Below are 19,700 nucleotides of genomic sequence, written 5' to 3' on the forward strand. Positions count from 1 at the left end.
AAGAAGACAAACTCTTCCTAATCATAATTTTCATTACGGTTCTGTTAGCTCCGAAGGGCAATTTGACAAAAGAAAAAAATGTCCGAAGTCTGACAGGCATCAGGAAAATGAAGCAGGATACTGAGTGAGTTTGAAACACTGGTCGTAGCACATGAAATATACTCATCTCTTTATAACTTGCATCTTTTTAACTAGGAATTTGAGAATGAAAGGAATGTGCTCTAGAATCAGATTGTTGAGGTTTGAAATCAATTCTATCACTTATTACCTATGTGATTATGTGCCGGTTATATTAAACACTTTTTTAAAAAGTTTTTGTAGGGGTGCCTGGGTGGTTCAGTCGATTGAGTGTCTGCCTTCGGCTCGGGTGGTGATCTTGGGGTCTTGGGATCAAGCCCTGAGGCAGGCTCCTTGCTCAGCAGGGAGTCTGCTTCTGCCTCTCCCCCCCCACCCCCTGTTCATGTTCATTCTCACTCTCTCTCAATCTCAAATAAATAAAATAAAATCTTTAAGAAAAATAAAAAGTTTTTGTAAGTAGTATCATCTTATGGTTTCGTAATAAAGTATGAATGCTAGTTATAAGAAGATGCCTTGGAAAGAATATAAAAATTATTTTTAGAGGTTAATATATGTAGAGAAAATGATGACATACAAACTTTTTGGGGAAATTTAGCTAAGAGAACTATGCTATTCTAATCATCTCTAAAAAAAAAACTTTCTAAAAAAAAAAAAACCAGACTTCCACTGCCAATTGTAAATGAAGTAAAATAGACCAGATTTACTATCCCATCTTAAACAACTATTAATACTGAACAAAATATATGAAACGATGCTTTTCAGACATTGGACAGCAAGCACATATGCCTGAGAATTCTGAGGACACAGTGCAGGGAGAGGGAACCCAAACAGAACTTAGTGGTCTTCCTGTGTTGAGAAGAAAATGTTGAGACTTACAAGAAGTGAAGGCAGCTAGAATATGAAGGTCAGAGTACTAGAAAGGGGAGAGCTACAAAGAAGGAGAGCTTCAAAGATCTGCTGGAAGTTTTCCTAGAATCTGCAGTTGAAACTGAGTAGTGCAACTGTTTGAGTGTGTTATAATAAAAAACTCATCTGGTCTTTGTCCTGAATTCTTGAGAAGCAGCTTCTAAATGCTCTGAATCTCTCTCTCTCTCTCTTTTTTTAAAGATTTTATTTATTTATTTGGCAGAGAGAGACAGCAAGAGAGGGAACATAAGCAGGGGGAGTGGGGGAGAGAGAGGGAGAAGATGCGAGGCTCAATCCCAGGACCCTGGGATCATGACCTGAGCCGAAAGCAGATGCTTAATACTGAGAAACCCAGGCGCCCCAATGCTCGGAATTTCTCAAGCGATATGAGTGTCTTTGTTCTTCATGGTGGGCCCCTGAGACCACACCTGAGTTTATGCTGATGAAATGACTTGTGGTGGCCCTAGATAGATTCAGAATACTGGGCTGGCCATGTTGGAAAGACCAACCTGTGATTAGACAGTTGAAGCTTTCAGCTGGGTGTTAACAGCCTGACCTTCTCTAGGAAGGGGACAGCGGCTGGAGATTGAGTTAAATCACACGACCAATGACACAATCTATCATGCCTATGTAATGTAACTCCAATAAAAACTTTGACTACCGGGGCGCCTGGGTGGCTCAGTCGGTTAAGCAGCTGCCTTCGGCTCAGGTCACAATTCCAGGGTCCTGGGATCGAGTCCTGCATTGGGCTCCCTGCTCAGCGGGGAGAGCCTGCTTCTCCCTCTCCCTCTGCCTGCCTCTCTGCCTACTTGTGCTCTCTATCTCTCTGTCAAATAAATAAATAAAATCTTTAAAAAAAAAAAACAGGGCACCTGGGTGGCTCAGTTGGTTAAGCGACTGCCTTCGGCTCAGGTCATGATCCTGGAGTCCCTGGATCGAGTCCCGCATCGGGCTCCCTGCTCAGCGGGGAGCCTGCTTCTCCCTCTGACCCTCCCCCCTCTCATGTGCTCTCTCTCTCTCATTCTCTCTGTCTCAAATAAATAAATCTTTAAAAATAAATAAATAAATAAAATAAAAATAAAAATTAAAAAAAAAACAAACACAAAAAACTCTGACTACCAAAACTCAGTTGAACTTCCTGGTTGGCGAACACACTGATGCACTGGTGAGGTGACACGTCTCACCCAGGGGAAAGGACACAGAAGCTCTGCATTCAGGACCCTCCCAGACCTCATCCTATGGGCCCTCGTTTGTCTGGTCCTGACTGGTATCCTTGATAATAAAACTGTAAGTATAGAACTTTCCTAGATTCTATGAATTATCCTAACATATTAAACCTCAGGGGGTAGTAAGAACCCTCAAATTTGTAGGTAGTTGGTCAGAAGTGAAGGTGGCCCAGGGAACCCTTGAAATTGTAGTTGCTAAGTCAACAAGATTTGTTAAGTCTTGCTGGGACTATGATCTTGCCTGCAGAGTCTATGCTATTTCTGGGTAATTAGTACCAGAACTTACTACAGTATTACAGTGAGGAAAACTACCTGAATCTAGAGAAAGAACTACTGCAAAGGAGCTGGCAGAACAACTCTTGGAGCTCAACCTGGGCTGGGAGTAGCTTGTATTTTCAATAGCCAGAATGAAGAAACCTCATACTCAGCACGTCACTGAGTATTCAAAGAATACTGCCTCAATAGTGGGGCAAAATTAGTCTAGACTAAAGGCCACTCTTGTCTTATCCAACAAAACTTAAAAATCGAGACCTGAAATGAATAAACTATTAACAAGTAACTGCCTCCCAGAATAAAACAGAAATACTTAAAAGAAGATAAAATAGTCCAGCACTCAACAACGTAAAATTTCCAACATTTACTGGCATAAAAACAACAACAAAACTAGACATACAAAGAAGCAGGAAAATATAACTTATAATGAAAAGAAAAAAAAATCAATAAAAAACAGACCCAGAAATAACACAGTAAGGACAGTAGATAAAATCATTAAAAGAGCTATTATAGATATATTCCATATGCTCAAAAAGGTAGAAGAAAGAATGGACATGTTAAAGGAGAGAACCAAATCAAACTTCTGGAGATAAAAAATAGAACATCTGAGATTAAAACTATATCTACATTCTGGTTGGGGTTAATAGCAGATTAGACACTGCAGAAGAAAAGATTAGTTAACCTGAAGACATAATAATAAACACTATCCAAAATGAAACAGAGGAAAAAGACTGCAAACAAAAATGAACACAGTACTGAACTGTGAGGGACAACTTCATGGTCTAATAAACACATACTCGGTGTCCCAGGAGGGGAGAGGGGGACAGGACCAGAAAAAATACTTGAAGAAATAATGGCCAAAAATTAACTAAATTTAATAACAACTACGAAATCACAGATCCAAGAAGCTCAATCAATTTGGAGGCCAAGAAAGAGGAAAACTACACGACAGCACATCATGATCAAATGACTTAAAATCAGAAATCAAAGATAAAAATTGTAAAACTATCAGAAAAGAGACACATTACATACACAGGAACAAAAAATGAGAATGACAGACTTCTTGTCAGAAACAAGCGAGAAGACAGTAGAACAACATCTTTAAAGAAAAAACTATGAACAAGAATTCTCTATCTAGTGAAAGTATCTTTCAAAAACAAAACAAAGATGAAATAAAAATCTCTTTCAGACATACAAAAGCTGAAAAAATTCATTACCAGCAGACTTGGACTATAAGAAATTTTAAGTCTTTCAAGATGAAGGAAAAGGATACCAAATTGAAATGTGAACCTATAGAAAGAAATAAAGAGCACCGGAAATAGTAAATATGTGGGTAAATACGAAATAGATTTCTTTTTCTTACTTTAAAAAATCTCTCTAGAAGATAACTGCCTATTTAAGGGAAAAACTATAACAATGCACAATCGGGTTTACATACATGTGAGGTAAAATCTATGACAACAATAGCATAAAGATGGGGAGAGGAGCATGAAAGCACACTATCATAAGGTTTTATACTATATATGATGTGGTACAACATTATTTGAAGGTAGACTTTGATAAGTTAGAATACATACTATAAACACTAAAACAGCCTCTAAAAAGACAAAATAAAGAATAATTATTAATAAGGCAATGTTATGTTGAACTGTGTTTCCCCAAAAATATGCTGAAGCCCTAACCTCCACTACCTATGAATGGGACTTATTTGGACGCAGGCTCTTTGTTGATATAATCAAGTTAAGATGAGGTCATTAGGGTGAGCTCTAATTCAGTATGACTGATGTCCGCAGAAGAGGGAAATCTGGATATAGAGACACACAGGGAAGATGACCATGTGAAGACAGAGGCACATATTGAGTTATGCTCCCACCAACTAAGGATGCCTGGGGCTACCAGAAGCTGGAAGAGACAAGGAAGGATCTTCCCTTGGAGGCTTCAGAGGGAGCATGGCCCTGAATACACTTCTGTTGTTTTAAACCATCCAGTTTGCAGTAACTTTGTTATGGCAACTGTAGGAAACTAAATAGGCAATAAAGGAGATAAAATACAAAAAACCCCCACAAAATCATTAAAAGTTGATGTTTATTAAAGTTAGTATAATTGTTTAGCTTAAGTGAAATGTATAATTCCATAAATTATGCTTATATATTCTTTAGGATTAGCATTTATTCAGCCTATATAATGGTGCTCTGCAGGAGCCCTCAGGTTCCTTCTCATAACTGAGCTCCAGGCAATTCCTGTCACCTTGTCTGTGAGTGGGCAGTCATGAGACTTGCCATCTTGGCATTTCAGAAATATTGAAGCCTTTTATATTAGTCAAGGTATATGTACATCTGTGTCTATTTTAAGACTTACGGTACATGTTCACTATTTTACAAGGAGACAGAGTTGTATCATTCTTTTAAAGTATTAGCTATGATTTGTTTTTGAGTACTTCAACAGAAAAAAGAAACCCTACTTAACACCATTTCTGTGTGGCAGTGGATTATTTAAAGATTTACCAGATTAACTTTATGATCTGTATATATAAGTGCAAATAGGGGAAGGGGAGAATGAAACCTATCTGTACTTGACCAATGAAGGTCATGTAATAAGAAAATTATTTTAGAGGAGTGTTCAGAATATCTAGTTTAAACAAATTCATGAGGGAATTAGAGTAAAATAAAAAGATCTTTTGGTTACCTTTGTCTTGATTTGTATTAAAATACTCAACTAAAAATTACACTAGTCTTTTCAGTAAGTTTGAAAAATTTTTTTTTAAGATTTTTATTTTTTAAGTAATCTCTATACCCAGCGTGGGACTCGAACTTACAACCCCAAGATCAAGAGTCGCATGCTCTACCGACTGAGCCAGTCAGGTGCCCCTAGAAATTTCTAATTTGACACATTCAAAATTTATAATAGTCATTCTAGACTTCTTGGGAAAGTCAAAACCTGCCTAAAGTGAATAAAGTCATATTTTATAGCAAGAAAAGCCAAGAATATCAAATAATGACACCATAATAAATACCTTGTTTGTGGGCCAGAACTTTGTGTTTGTGCAACAAGAATTGGGGTTACCTCTCGACTATTTCCACTCTGTGAGAAGACAGACTTTGTTCCAGTTTGGCCGATTCTGGCAACAGACTGTAAAACACAAAAAGTCTAAGGTTTGTGAATTATAAATTGCACTGAAAATGGTAAAAGACACCATGATGCTCCCATCTACATTTTCCCAATGCAAGATTTCATAATATATACTGTCATCTGAAAACACAAATTACTGTCATTATTAATGTCAATTAATATATTAGGATTAACATCAAACTATTTCCTCATTTTAACCTCAGCATTTTTAAAAAAAGATTTTATTTATTTATTTGGGAGAGAGTGAGCGAGAGAGAGCACAAGCCGGGGAAGTGGCAGAGGGAGAGGGAGAGGAAGGAGCAGACTCCCTGCTGAGCAGGGAGCCTGATGTGGGACTCCATCCCAGGACCCTGGGATCATGATCTGAGCTGAAGGCAGATGCTTAACCTCAGTATTTTTATCTTTATACTATCCTTTCATTTTTCACTTTAGTTTTTTTTTTTTAAGATTTTATTTATTTATTTGACAGACAGAGAGACAGCAAGAGAGGGAATACAAGCAGGGGGAGTGGGAGAAGAAGCAGGCTTCCCGCGGAGGAGGGAACCCAATGCGGGGCTCGATCACAGGATCCCGGGATCATGACCTGAGCTGAAGGCAGATGCGTAACGACTGAGCCACCCAGGTGCCCCCTCACTTTAGGTTTTAAGGAAAGGCTCAAGATTCCTGAAAATTCCTAAAAAGCCTATAATTACATATTTTCCAGGTGGAGCTAAGTGTTACAAGAATTTTAAGACAGCTACTACTCTTAAGATTTATGATCTAACCCAGATTTATGATCTAATATAAAAAATAATAATACAAGAAGATTTTATATCCCTTCTTTGACACTTAAAGATATTCTGTAGTAGTTCAAAGGAATAAATTTTTTTAAATTACCTGATTATTTTCCATATTCTAAGCATTTTGCTCTTAGAATTACATTTCTTTCTAGTGTGTTCAATTTTTCATTAATTGGGTCTCTGTTCCCGTGGAGGAGAAAAAAGACTTCCTGCCCCTCTGCCTTCTCTAATTTATTACCTTACTTCTATTCATTTTCATCACTTCTTTATAAAATGATCTGTGACTGTTGCATCAGTGGATATTTTTATTTTTTTTACTACCAATTTTCTTCAAAATTTATTACTTTGATAGCCACTGTACATAATTCTCAAACTTTATAATTATAATTAATAACTAATAATAACTTTCTCACCAGATATGAAAGCCTTATTTTGGCCTTTCATGTATTCAACACCACTGCTCACGTCCTCCTTTTGAAACTGTGTATAACTTCCAAAATAGTACGGTATCTTGATTATTTGTCTGAGCACTTCATGTGCAGGCCCTTCTTCCTTCCACTGTTTTAAATTAAGTATGCTCTGTGTTCCTTTGCTACTCTCTTTTCCTAGGAGAGCCTGGCTATTTTGACAGCTTTAACTATTATTTCTATCACCAGGCCATATTCTTTCCTCTATGACTGACTATTCACTAAATATTTTCATCTAATTTACTACCACCTCAAAATAAAACTTTATAATCCTTCCTCTTCTTCCTTCCCCAAGTTGGAACCTCTACATTCACCCAAGGGACAAAACTTAGAGTCAATTCTGGCCCTTCCTTACTTAACAAAGATCTGCACACAATATTCAGTTTGATATTTTTAGTTGATACTACATGCAGAACTACAAGTAGAGCTTTCCTATGAATGTCTCATAGCAGGGTAAGAAGAGAACAGGGGCAGAAGAGGATGAGACAGCAAATGGCTTTATTGTTTGGGTACTGAAATCACCTACCCAGCACTGACTAACTTGTCCTTGATTGCTATGGCTTGCTGGTTTTGGCCTACTTCATCTGGCATGCTGATTACTATCCTACTATGCCTTCTTACAACTGTAATAGACTAATTTCCACAATTATACTTCAGGTAGCTGCCAACTCTTAAAAATGAGATTTAAGGTAATCCATACATTCAGTACTTTGCAGCCTTTTTTTTACTACTCTCAGAGTTTCTATCACTACTCATTAAGATGCCATTATAGAAACAAAATTTCACAGACTCTAAGGAATTTTTGGAGTAAAAAGAGTAAGAACAAAAGTCTCTAGCAGGGTAAAGGGTTTATATCAGTCATATACTAGTATGACTTACTTAGCTTCCATTTCTTAAACATCTATTAATGATGGCAATATGCATTTTAAATACATAACCTAATTTAATTCTCACAGAAGGTAACCCTGTATCACAGACCTGTTTCAAGGAAATGGCACTCTGACCTTTAATGCCACAGATCTATAGAAAAGAACATTATTTAAAAGTCTCAAGACTTGTTGCAGTATTTACTATAAGGATACTGTCAAATATTTTTTATTTTATTACACATTTACTATAAAGTTACTATACACCTATGAGAATCCGCCATAAAAAACTTTATTATCAGAAATAGCTGGCTTTATGCAAGTCAATTTCTTTTCATGTTAATTAGTACACTTAAAAGATAAATACAGTCGGGACAAGTAAAACAATGGCAGGTGTAATTTCTGTTATTTATATTCAAAGTGATAGAAACCATCTTAATTTTGTTTAAAAAGGGCAAATCAAAAGTAAAAATCTGAATGTTTATTTAGCTACATGCTAAAATAAACTATACTTGGAGGTTATAATTTTACATGGCCAAAGAACAACCAGCTTTATGTCTCCTACTATATAACCAGCAGCTTATGACAATGATGGCCTTCTTTTACATTTAGATCAACAACTCTAAGGCAGTAGTCATTATATAAAATTAGATTCTCTCTGAAATTGCCTTTAACAGATTGGAATTGTAAATAAATTTCTTTCATCAACATCAAAACTGCATTTTACATGGAAAATACCTTTTTTGAAGGGGCTCCAGTAGATGGCACGTCAATTACAGAAGATGTATTAGTGTAGTTTTGTAAATAGGATCCATCTCCAGGACTTGGGGTTTCTAATGGCAAAATCCCAAAACTGAGAAGAGGTTGAAATCAAGGTGTCAAAAAGTCATCAAGGCATATATAAAGCAGCAGTATACTTAAATTAGAAGGTCTAAAAGGAAGAGAATGGCAAATCAGTCTTGGGGGCAGTGAGGATCTGAGGGGCAGATTTAAAATAAGCTGTGAATGTAGACTATTCCACCCACCATTACTAAATTAAAACGAAAAAAAAATCAAACAAGGAATTAAATTGAGCAACAACCACTGATCTCAGGAGATTTACTGGAAATGAAGAATGGCTTTGTAAAAGCAAAGATCCAAATGATCAAATTATTTAAAATTCTTGGAATTTATGGGATTTAGACACAGTTCCAGAGACTGTCTCTAGAGACCACTGAATCCATCTGTGGATTCAGGGTGTTGTTGTAATCTCATGGTCATGCTATTTTAGTAACTCTCTGGCCCCGGGACCCAATTCATAGTGTCTGTTCTAACACAGAATTTTTTATTTTGACACTTTTGGATAGGTATCCTCTGGGCTGGGTTCCTGTATTTATACACATATATACCTCTAATAATTTTGACAAAATATTTCCTATTGATAGGTGTCAATCCTTCTTCCATGGTTTGGAAAACAGTACTTTAACAATAATCACTGCTGTAACTCTGATTATAACAAAAGCATTGCAACATTTCAAAAGGTTCACTGATATTCACTGACACACAGCCAAAAAGACAGTATCTTTTAACACATACAGTAGCTGAAGAAGGCATATTTAAGAGTTTTACATTTTTCTCTAATATTTAATAATAAATTTTTATCACAGGTATTGTATCTCTTTTACTTCATTTTCAAAACAGGTCCATTATTGACTTACTAAATGCTTCCATTTCCATAATGATTTAGAAGTTGCTGTTCATATTAATTTATATTACTAATAATATGAATTATTATAGATCATTTACTATTATAGCATATTTTAAAGTATGTTTTGTTTGTCTTACCTTGGGGTTAATGGGCTAAGAGCAGCTGGTCCTCCTAATAAGCTTCGACCAGTTTTTGGTTTATTTTGAACCTGTTTAGATAATATGGAAGTTCCTGTTCCAAGAGGGACAGTATCTGGTGAAATTACAGCTGAATCAATATAAGACACTGAGGAATCTGTATTCAAGGAGTACTTTGAATTGGAAGATTCTAAATTCAGTCTGTTTAATTCCTGAAACAGAAAATTTCTACCATGTCATTTATGATACATTATTTAGGTCATTCTTTCCTGTTTTTCATAATATTTGAACACTAGCATATGATACACTTACAATTGTGTCCTGGGGTGTTTCTGTAAGAACGGTCTCAGGCTGTCTGTGAGATAAACTATGATTAGATACTAGTGTTGTGCATGAGCTGGGCAGACAGTTGCTAAAGTTCTGTAAAGATGTTAATTTAAATGTTTGGTCAGGATCTGGCTTTTCACCTGTAAAGGGAAAAAAAAATGTATGCCTCTGAGATGAGGATTAATATCTTTTTTCAAGTATGCACAAATTAGTGGAAATAAGGCCTTATCCAGTGTTTTAAAGTTCTCCTATCTGTTTCAGCTAATCAAATTTACCTCCCAAAAGTCCATCTATCAATTTATTATAAAAATTTACCCCTCAGATAAAGCTATAAATTTAGAAATTAAATGGAACTACAATAACACTGATTTTAAATATAATAAATCATCGGAAAATGCAGACTTCTGTGTTTCTTTTAAAGCAGAAAGCAACTAGTTCCCACTTTACTCAAAGTAAGGAGTGATGGTTGAGAGCTGAAACCCAATAGACAGTTAAGTTTTAAGCACTTCCATGTATACATACACAGTTTTAAAATGATCGTTCATGCATCCTAGAGCACATATACCAAGGCACTCTTTCCCCATACTGTCCAGGTCTTATTTACATTAACAGTTTCTGCTCCAGGCATTCTATTAATTTCTTTCCTTACCTAGAAAGCTAGTGTTATACTCACAATACAACTCATTCTAGAGAACACAAGGCCACATCATTCCTTAAACATGATTCTATTGCCTTAATTCTTGTTCTCAATTTTAACAGCCTTTAGCTTTGAAAAATATTTTTCTTGTGAATAATTTGTATCACTTTCCAAAAATTGAGGAGGAGGAAAAAAAGAGTAAGTAGGGGAACCCCCCCCTAGCTGCCTCTACAAACCTACCTATTTCACATAATGATTCAAAGGGGGACCAGAGGAAAGGATTTAAACTAAGGCTCTTTTGGTAACATTCTGATCCTTTGGCAAGCCGATCTGTCTTGCTGTAAAGACAAACAAAGAGATTAGACAAGCTACACAACCCAAAACATTATAAATTTTTCAAACAAAAAATTAGGTACTGTTATATATGTATTTACAATACATATATAAGTTCTGAGAGCACTCTTCTTGACAAGTCCCTAAATTACCAATTTCCCCTTCTTACCATTCTCCGATCTCTATTTAAGGCAGTTCAAATCAAAAGTCCGGTGAAAGCAAGAACATGAATTGAAGGGAATGTTACCTTAATAAACTATCAACGCCTTCTTGAAAATTTAATTGCTTTTAATTTCCTGTCAGATACTAGAATTACTGAAGGAGAGATGGACAATATCCAAATATTTCAGTCTTATTCTTAATTTTTAATGTAATATCCCAGTGGTAATTTTGAAAGTGACTTAAATGCTTTAAATATAGCATTTTTAAATAATCAGATCTTCTAATGAAGTAGAGGTGGTGGGTTTTTTTTTTAAGATTTTATATTTAAGTAATCTCTACACCCAACATGGGACTCGAACTCACAACTCTGAAATCAAGAGTTGCATGCTCTACTGACTGAACCAGCCAGGTGCCCCGAGGTGGCAGCTCTTAATGAGAAAAGTTTCCCAAAGAATTGGGGTGAAAAATTATTTAGATGGTACTGGGAAGAAACCAGTTAATCTAAGAACCAGACTTATTATTGGTTGTGTCCTGAACATAGAAGTCTCATGAACTACTGTAGACAAAAAGACCAATAAAGAGATAAAAAAGAGGGGCGCCTGGGTGGCTCAGTCGGTTAAGCATCTGCCTTCGGCTCAGGTCATGATCACGGGGTCCTGGGATTGAGTCCCGCATCAAGCTCCCTGCTTAGCGGGGAGCCTGCTTCTCCCTCTTCCTCTGCCTGCCGCTCCCCCCTGCTTGTGCTCTCTCCCTCTCTTGCTCTCTCTCAACTAAATAAAAATTTTTAAAAATCTTAAAAAAAAGAGAGATAAAAAAGATACCCTAACAAGCTATAGCTATAAAACTACAACAGGTATATATCTAGATTACTGGGTACAATTTTGGTCATAAGACAGATACATGATGGCTGAAATGAAAAGCCACTTTTTTGGAGCAGAGTTTTCTCCCACTGGATATTTCACCTTGTAATATTTATGATGAATAAAAGGAACCCATCCTTATTCTTTTAAAGAAAGGGGGAAAAACCCTTCTTCGTGGTTAAGGCCTGATTCAGCTGTACCTTCAAGCTTTTAATAATCTTGTTTAAAAATAATTAGTAACACATATATAGTATTTTTGTGATTTTAGCACTTTATTTTGTTTTATTAAACTTTATTTTGAAATAATTTTAGACTCATATACAAGTTACAAAAATAACAGAGTTCCCATGTACCCTACACCCAGCTCCCTCAATGACAACATTTGACGTAACCATAGCACAATTATCAAAACTGGGAAATTGACAATAGCATAAACTAAACCACAGACTTTATTTGGATTTCAGCAGTTCTTACATGCACTCGTTTATGAACAGTTTTATGAAGTTTTATCACATGTATAGATTTGTGTAACCACCATCACCACAATCAGGATACAGAACTGTTCCAACAGCCCAGAGAAACCATACCTGCCTCTGCATGGCCATACTCTTGCCTCAACTCTACCCTCTGATCTGACTACTGATCTGTTTCTATCATTATAATTCTATCATATCTATGTTTCATGAGAAATTCTGTTGCTCTGCATCCTCACCAGCACTTGGTATTGTCAATTCTTATTTTAGCCATTCTAACCGGTGTGTAGTGGTTTCTAATGGTGTTTTTTATTTGCCTTTCCTTAATAGTTAATGATTTGGCACATCTTTTCATGTGCTTACTTACCATCTGTATATCTTCTTTGGTGAAATGTCCATTCAAATACTTCACCATATTCTAATTAATTTCCTAATTTCTAATTTTCTTATTACTGAGAATTCAAGAAACAAAACTGTTTCTACCAAGTCTTTCCTACTTACCATCTTACCCCTCCTTCTTTTTTTAATTTTATTTTATTATGTTATGTTAATCACCATACATTACATCATTAGTTTTTGATGTAGTGTTCCATGATTCATTGTTTTCATATAACACCCAGTGCTCCATTTAGTATGTGCCCTCTTTAATACCCACCCCCCTCCCCTCTAGAACCCTCAGTTTGTTTCTCAGAGTCCATAGTTTCTCATGGTTCGTCTCCCCCTCCCATTTCCCCCCCTTCATTTTTTCCTTCCTGCTATCTTCCTCTTTTTTTTTCTTTTTTAACATAAAATGTATTATTTGTTTCAGATTACCCCTCCTTCTTAACCAGGTAGAACTAATTATTTCCTCCTTCAGACAAAATACTGCTCAAATTTTATCACAGCATTTTTATTGTGATGATAAAAACTTACAAACTTCTGAGTTTGAGGGCAGGGACTGTGAGTTATTTATCACATTCCCAGCGTTAAGTACTGTGTCTAGCTAGCCATAAATGGAGGATAGATCTCAAAATTTCTTGAATAAATGATAAGAATAATCATAGTTGCATGAACTAAAATTCATTACTCCAAGTCCTTTTACTAAAATAAATAAAGATATTGATATTATATCTTTACTTACTCCTGTTCTCTAAAGAGTGGTGTCATCTGAAAATGAGCCCCAAAATTCAGCCAAATAATTTATTCTGTTCAAAAAGATATTTTCAAGGTTTTTAAAAAACTACTATTCAAACTAGCCTCAATTTATCTTAAAATAGATGCTTTCCTAACTCTTTAGAAAAGCAATCCTCAACCATTTCTCCTACAGTATGTAACAGGTTACATTTATACATGCGATGCACTCCCATGGGCAGCTGGAACAATTCCTATTACCTACTTATATCTCCACCCTCTAGTCCCCAACTCACAATATTTCAGAATAAAAATCAGTGCGAATATTATTATAGTGATGACTTTGAATTCATTCTCACTTGCTTTCAAAAGACTAAATTTAAATAAATGTAAAGAAATTTTAAATACATTTAAAATTCTTTCCAAATCACTATTATTTCAACTACCCTTGTAGAAAGTTTCTTATGACATGCCTCAAAATTAGTGTGGTAAACCAGATGGGAATTACTATTCTTTATTACTGAAACTTGCCTTCAAGCCTAGTTCTAAGGAGCAAAGGTGATATTTAATATTAGAGAAAAAACTTCACTCATTTCTTTTTCCTCAGTGGATCACATGAAGATATTCTCCGCACCCAAGGTAAAAAAAAAAAACAAACAAACCATATGTGCACTCAATTATTTATTAGGTAGTGTTGCTGTAGCTACTATCATTAAGGCAAAGTGGATAGTCAAAAATGGGATCAACATCTCTACTACTTTATAGGTTTAACAAGGTCATAGAACTAGAAGACTGTGTGTACTCTTCAGCCAAGCGCTATTTGATAAACACAGATAATGTAAGTTTTTTTTAATTGCAAAGACTTCTAGCACTGGAAACAATCTTCTGGTAACTTGAATCATTCTTACTTACCAATATACATGTCCCAACAATGAAAGAGTAAAGCAAGCTGAATCACCAAACTCAGTTACAATATCATCATGGCTTTTCTGCTTATTAAACACTCCACCAGATAAGATCTGTTCCCCTTCTGCAAGCCTTTAAAACACAAATTTACAGATTAACAAAAGTCAGTATAAAAAGTACTGTGTGTAAAGACGTTCTTCATTACCAATGTACTTCCTTATATGGAGATAGATAAAATAAGAAGTCCATAGCACCTTTAGAACAGTAATAACCATGTATTTAGAATTACTTGGAAGACTGGGAATTTATGATCTTAAAATTCCAGTCTTGTCTTTAAAAACAGAACCAGTTAAATTTAGTCTCTGTATGTACAAATGTAGTCTGAGCAACATACACATTACTCATGTCAAAAGAAATGGAAGGCCATTATACTGGGGGAAAATGGGAATGTTTCTTCATTAACAGATGTAGTGGCCCTTTTTAGTTCTATAATTCCTTGAAATAGGAATCAGCAAGCAAATTAAACAAGTCTAGCAGATTTTAACTAAAAACTGCATACTTAATGGTCTCAGTCATTTTTAGGTTTACAAATGAAACCTGAATAGCACTTCATCTCTTTTTATTTGTCAATTAATGTTTTCTTGATATAGAAAATCATAAGTGTTCCCCAAAGGAAAAAAAATGACCTCACTATATATTTTTAGCACATCAGAGTTTGTAATGGTTTCTGTTTTAAAGTTTTTTCCAAACATCATGTGGAAAACTCTCAAGTAAGTTTACACAGCATATCCTAAACATAAAAGGTGATATCTATAGTTCTTTTACTGTCAGAGAGACTTTTAAAAAACCATGAATACTTATAAATGGGATAAGAATGTCTAAGGTTAAGAATTGGCTTAAGAAATTAGCAAGTTAAATAAATTTTTAAGAATTTAACATTAGAATCTTTGAAATAAAAATAATTTAATAACAAATGTTTCAGAAATTTTATAGATATTTTAGTTAGCTTTAATTTAAAAGTCATCAGTTAGACAGTGGACAAATACAATATTATTAGTCTGTGGAGACTTCATGAGGCTTATTTGTGTCCTCTCACTATAAACCTACAAACTAAATTCACATATAGGCTTTTACAATTACCTATTTAGTCACTTTTAGCATTAGTGCATCTCTTTCAGCACAGAAAAGAGTTTAACAGAAGATAACTACCTATATCTATAGCTGCCTCCAGATTCAGAATAGGGACAGCTGACTTGATTTAATTGTAATGTTCAAAAGAAGTGTTCTCCTGAATCTGCCCCCTTGCTTCAAAGGGGTAGGAGCAGTGGTTCCCAGATAGAATGATCTTGAAAGGCAAATATTACGCAACTACCTAGACACAATGAAGCGTTAATCTCAGGTGAACAGGTAAGGAGGTTTTACACTTCAGATAATTTTGGAAAATGACAGGAATTAGTTATAACCTAAGTTTCTCCAGAGCTAAATTCTATTATTTATTATCATAACAATGAAATCTCTCCATAACAGAAATGGTAATGCCACAGGCAACAGTATAAACATTTTAAGTTACTGAAATAGACAAATCTCTACTATCAAAAAAGAGGAGAAAGGGAATCAGAGTTTAATCTATCAAAAGGATTTTATCCAAAATTTTACAGTGTAAGTAAACAAAATTAGATAGAAAAGATTTAAAAACTTACTTGCTGAGATCAACACAACATTTTGCAAGCAGGTATTTACACTGCGGTGTAGTACAACTGTGTCCTTTCAAGAGTCTATATGCTTTATATGCCTTTCCTGAGCGGTAATAACAGGTTGCCAATAAAAACAAGGCTTCCTCTGAGTGTACTAAGAGCACATATGAAAAAGAATGGCTATTATTCAGTATGTTGAATGGTAATCACTGTTTATCTGGCAATAAACAAGTTTAGCAACAAAGTATTAGTCATGTTATTTAATATAAAACAATCATTTATTAATCCAAATCTGAATGAGAAATACTTTACTGATAGAAATCTTAGTTCCCCAAGTCCTGATTACCTTCTTACAAAGAACCAAGGAAATAATACAGTGAAGACAGTCATGGTATTTTCTATAAATCCTTAAGAAAAGTGCGCGCTTATGCCCACACCCACACACCCGCACCTACCTTTAAAACAGACTACCAGTAAACTGTCTTGTTTTTTTGTAATATTTTTCTAATAGACTCTTTGAGAGAATAGAAGTTAAATTTCATGAGAGGGAAACTCAGGGTTATAAAGCTAATTATCAATCTGAGATTATTTTCTACATTAAAAAAGGACCAGATTTAAAAAAAAAAACAAACACCCTTATTTCTAACACCAAATATACACTAAATTATATCCAAGATAATTTAAGACAAAAGAATATTCTACATTGTGAATACCCACAATGTTTAAACATTCAATTGACAGACTTAACACTTCTATAGCAATAATAATTATACTGCCCTGCAATGGCAAGAGTGGAATTATTCAAACTGTCCTCTAGTCTTAATATTAGGAAATATCCCGGGGCGCCTGGGTGGCTCAGTTGGTTAAGCGACTGCCTTCAGCTCAGGTCATGATCCTGGAGTCCCAGGATCGAGTCCCACATTGGGCTCCCTGCTCAGCAGGGGGTCTGCTTCTCCCTCTGACCCTCTTCCCTCTCGTGCTCTCTGTCTCTCATTCTCTCTCTCAAATAAATAAATAAAATCTTTAAAAAAAAAATTAGGAAATATCCCTTTTTACTTAATAAAATATGGCATTTTTTCCCTTATTTACTGTCTTCCAAACTGACCATCACCTCACTTCTATCCTTGCAAGTTCCCAACCAATCCAGGTGAAAGGCTGTAGATGAAACAACAAAAGAGATAGAGGGAAAATCACAAATCTGTGCTTCTAAAAATGGGTTATATAATAATCTCAGTGGGCTGAAGGATATTCTAAACCAGTGGTTCTAAAGTGTGTCCCTCTGCCAGCATCAGCATGACTTGGGATCTTGTTAGAAACAGAAATCCTTAGCTGCATCTCAGACACATTAAGTCAGTAATTCTGGGAGTGGGGACCAGCAACCTGTGTTGTAACAAACCCTTCAGGTGATTCTGATGCATGCTGAAGTTTGAGGATCATTGTTCTAAAGTACAAGATAAATTTGCCACATCCTCTTAAAAAGTGAACTTCACTCAAAGTTTGGGATAAAAAAGTAGGTAATTTGAAAGTCTACTCTTACAAAGGTTTTTTTGGGGTCATATACAGATGCAAGCAAAAACTAATAAAACCCTTCCTCTCTAGTCCATCTTATGATTTTTCATGAAACCCTAGTAGAAAAAAAATATGCAATGAATGATATGCAGTAAATGATAAGAAATTCTGGCAACATGTTAATGGGATGTACCTAGTATTAGTGCATCAGAAGCAAAAAAAATGAATAGGGAACTCTACTGCAGTGAGAACAAATTGTTAATTTCACTGAACTGTAAGTGCTAATTCACATAAATTAGAAAGTGTGATTTCTTCCTGATTTTGCAAAGGCCTAGTTTTGCCTTATAAGTTTTTAAAAACTATTGATTACACCAATAAACAACGGCTCCCCAAAACTAGTTTAACTTTTAGCCATAACAATCCTTCATCAAATGTTTTGTTTACAAATACCTGATTATGCTTAGGTCCATTTTCACTGCAGTAAAATTCCCTAATAACATAAAGATACCAAATATTCTGTGTGTGTGTGTGTGTGTGATTTTAGTGTCACACTGCAGTTACCTTTTTGAAGTGTAATAACTTAAAATCTACCAGTTCAGATGGGAATATGGATTGGAAGTTTAAGCACACCTTAAGGTTAATGAAAGGATAAGATACTGAAGTAAATCCAGAACTTGAAGGGTTGTGAAAGACATGGAGAGACCTGGGTGGTTTTCGAGGCTCCCCAGAAATAACTGGACAGTCCTAAACACTGAATCAGTAGTAAGGAGTTATATAAAGCTAAAAAGCATAGACTATTAACAAATGGATTTCATCTGGAACAGTAACTCCAACTGACTGACAGTGGCTGCCTCAAGTGCTGAATTCAGAAAAATTCTAAGGCTGACCATGGCTAACTAGTAAATGTGCAGATATCAAAGCAACAGGACCTAGAAATGGTTATAGATGTCTGCATGACATTTATTTACCATCCTTAGAGCCTTAATTAAAATATGCGATTGGGAATTATAAGGTCCATAATATACTTTATAATCAGAAATAAAGTGAACATTGACTCCACACAGTCACTCTTAATGTAATATTGAGAAATCAATCATGTACTAGTTAAATTATGGTATATCCATATGATGGAACACTCTAGAAATGTCAAAGAAAAAGAAAGACATAGAAATATTTCTAGAATGCATTGTTAAGGGAAAAAAGCAAAAACAAAAAAGAAGTTGTGGAACAATACTGAAACTCCTCTTCTCACAAACAGATTAGGCTTCAAAAACTGAAAGGTCATTTCATGTAAGTCCAAAATAATTAAGAGGGGTTTAGGCTTGCATCCTCCAGATACATTTCCATCAAATTGGAAGGTGAGTTAGTCCCTCAAAGATTTCAAATCAGATAAGACACCCCTTCTTGATGTTGACTTACAATGTAAATGAGCAGCCTTTTTCCAAAGTGGACCAGTTTTGGCAAGACTTAGAAGTCTGAGGAGATGAAGGTTCTCTAGCCTTGATAAAGTCTACAATTATCATAGAGAACTGCTTAGAGGTTAGACTACTCTGTTTGCGGCCTTATCATGAACTCAACATTGTGAGTATTCAAAGGGCATAGAACCTATGAAATCATCTATGATTTGTGACACACTTTTCATCTTGATTATCTTTTAAGTCCTTAAATCAAGGATGGGCAGTACAGCACATGCATTAGAACTATGGACTCTAGAGCCAAACTGCTTGGGGTCAGATTCCAGCACCACCACTTACTAGCTTCATGACTTATGGCAGGTTAACTTCTATGTCCCTCAATTTTTTTATCTGTAAAATAAGGATATTGATAGAGATAATGAATAGAGATATTGATCTCTAAGGGTTGCTACCAGGATTAAATGAGTTAATAATAAGAGAGTACTGAGGATAGTACCTGACACATAGTAAGAGCTATATGTGCTATTATTAAATTATCATTGGCTTTCTCCTAAATTTATAATATCTGAATAGTCATTTGATAGTAATATGGGTTATACATACATGACTTGAGCCACAAGCTCAAATAATTCCATTTCATTACTAACTTTTCTTTTGCTGAAGGATTTCAATTGCCTGGGTGCTTTGCTTTTCAGATGCTGCATGATTCATTCCATCCTTTAGAGT

General features: G+C 35.3%; 1 protein-coding gene across 12 annotated transcripts in view; it reads right to left on the reverse strand.

Annotated features, from left to right (window-relative positions):
* Positions 1-19,700, reverse strand: part of CDC27 (cell division cycle 27) — a 75,640-nt gene that overhangs the window by 33,360 nt on the left and 22,580 nt on the right. For 8 of the 12 annotated variants that reach the window (XR_010408664.1, XM_064583139.1, XM_064583138.1 and 5 more), the window contains exons 3-9: positions 16,057-16,204; positions 14,363-14,488; positions 10,753-10,850; positions 9,861-10,015; positions 9,549-9,760; positions 8,463-8,577; positions 5,497-5,630 (exon numbers count right to left, since the gene is read on the reverse strand). Coding sequence is in view for 11 of the 12 variants with exons in the window: in XM_064583139.1 (XP_064439209.1) it covers positions 5,497-5,630; positions 8,463-8,577; positions 9,549-9,760; positions 9,861-10,015; positions 10,753-10,850; positions 14,363-14,488; positions 16,057-16,204 (988 nt within the window). In the remaining variant the exon portion in view is untranslated. The remainder of the gene's footprint in view (positions 1-5,496; positions 5,631-8,462; positions 8,578-9,548; positions 9,761-9,860; positions 10,016-10,752; positions 10,851-14,362; positions 14,489-16,056; positions 16,205-19,700) is intronic. The other 4 variants (XM_045888705.3, XM_045888704.3, XM_045888702.3 and 1 more) reach the window with 1 other exon arrangement.

The sequence above is a fragment of the Mirounga angustirostris genome, unplaced genomic scaffold (assembly GCF_029215605.1).
Source record: "Mirounga angustirostris isolate CCGP_5_RB_7025 unplaced genomic scaffold, mMirAng1.0.hap1 SCAF_17, whole genome shotgun sequence".
Classification (NCBI taxonomy): Eukaryota; Metazoa; Chordata; class Mammalia; order Carnivora; family Phocidae; genus Mirounga; species Mirounga angustirostris.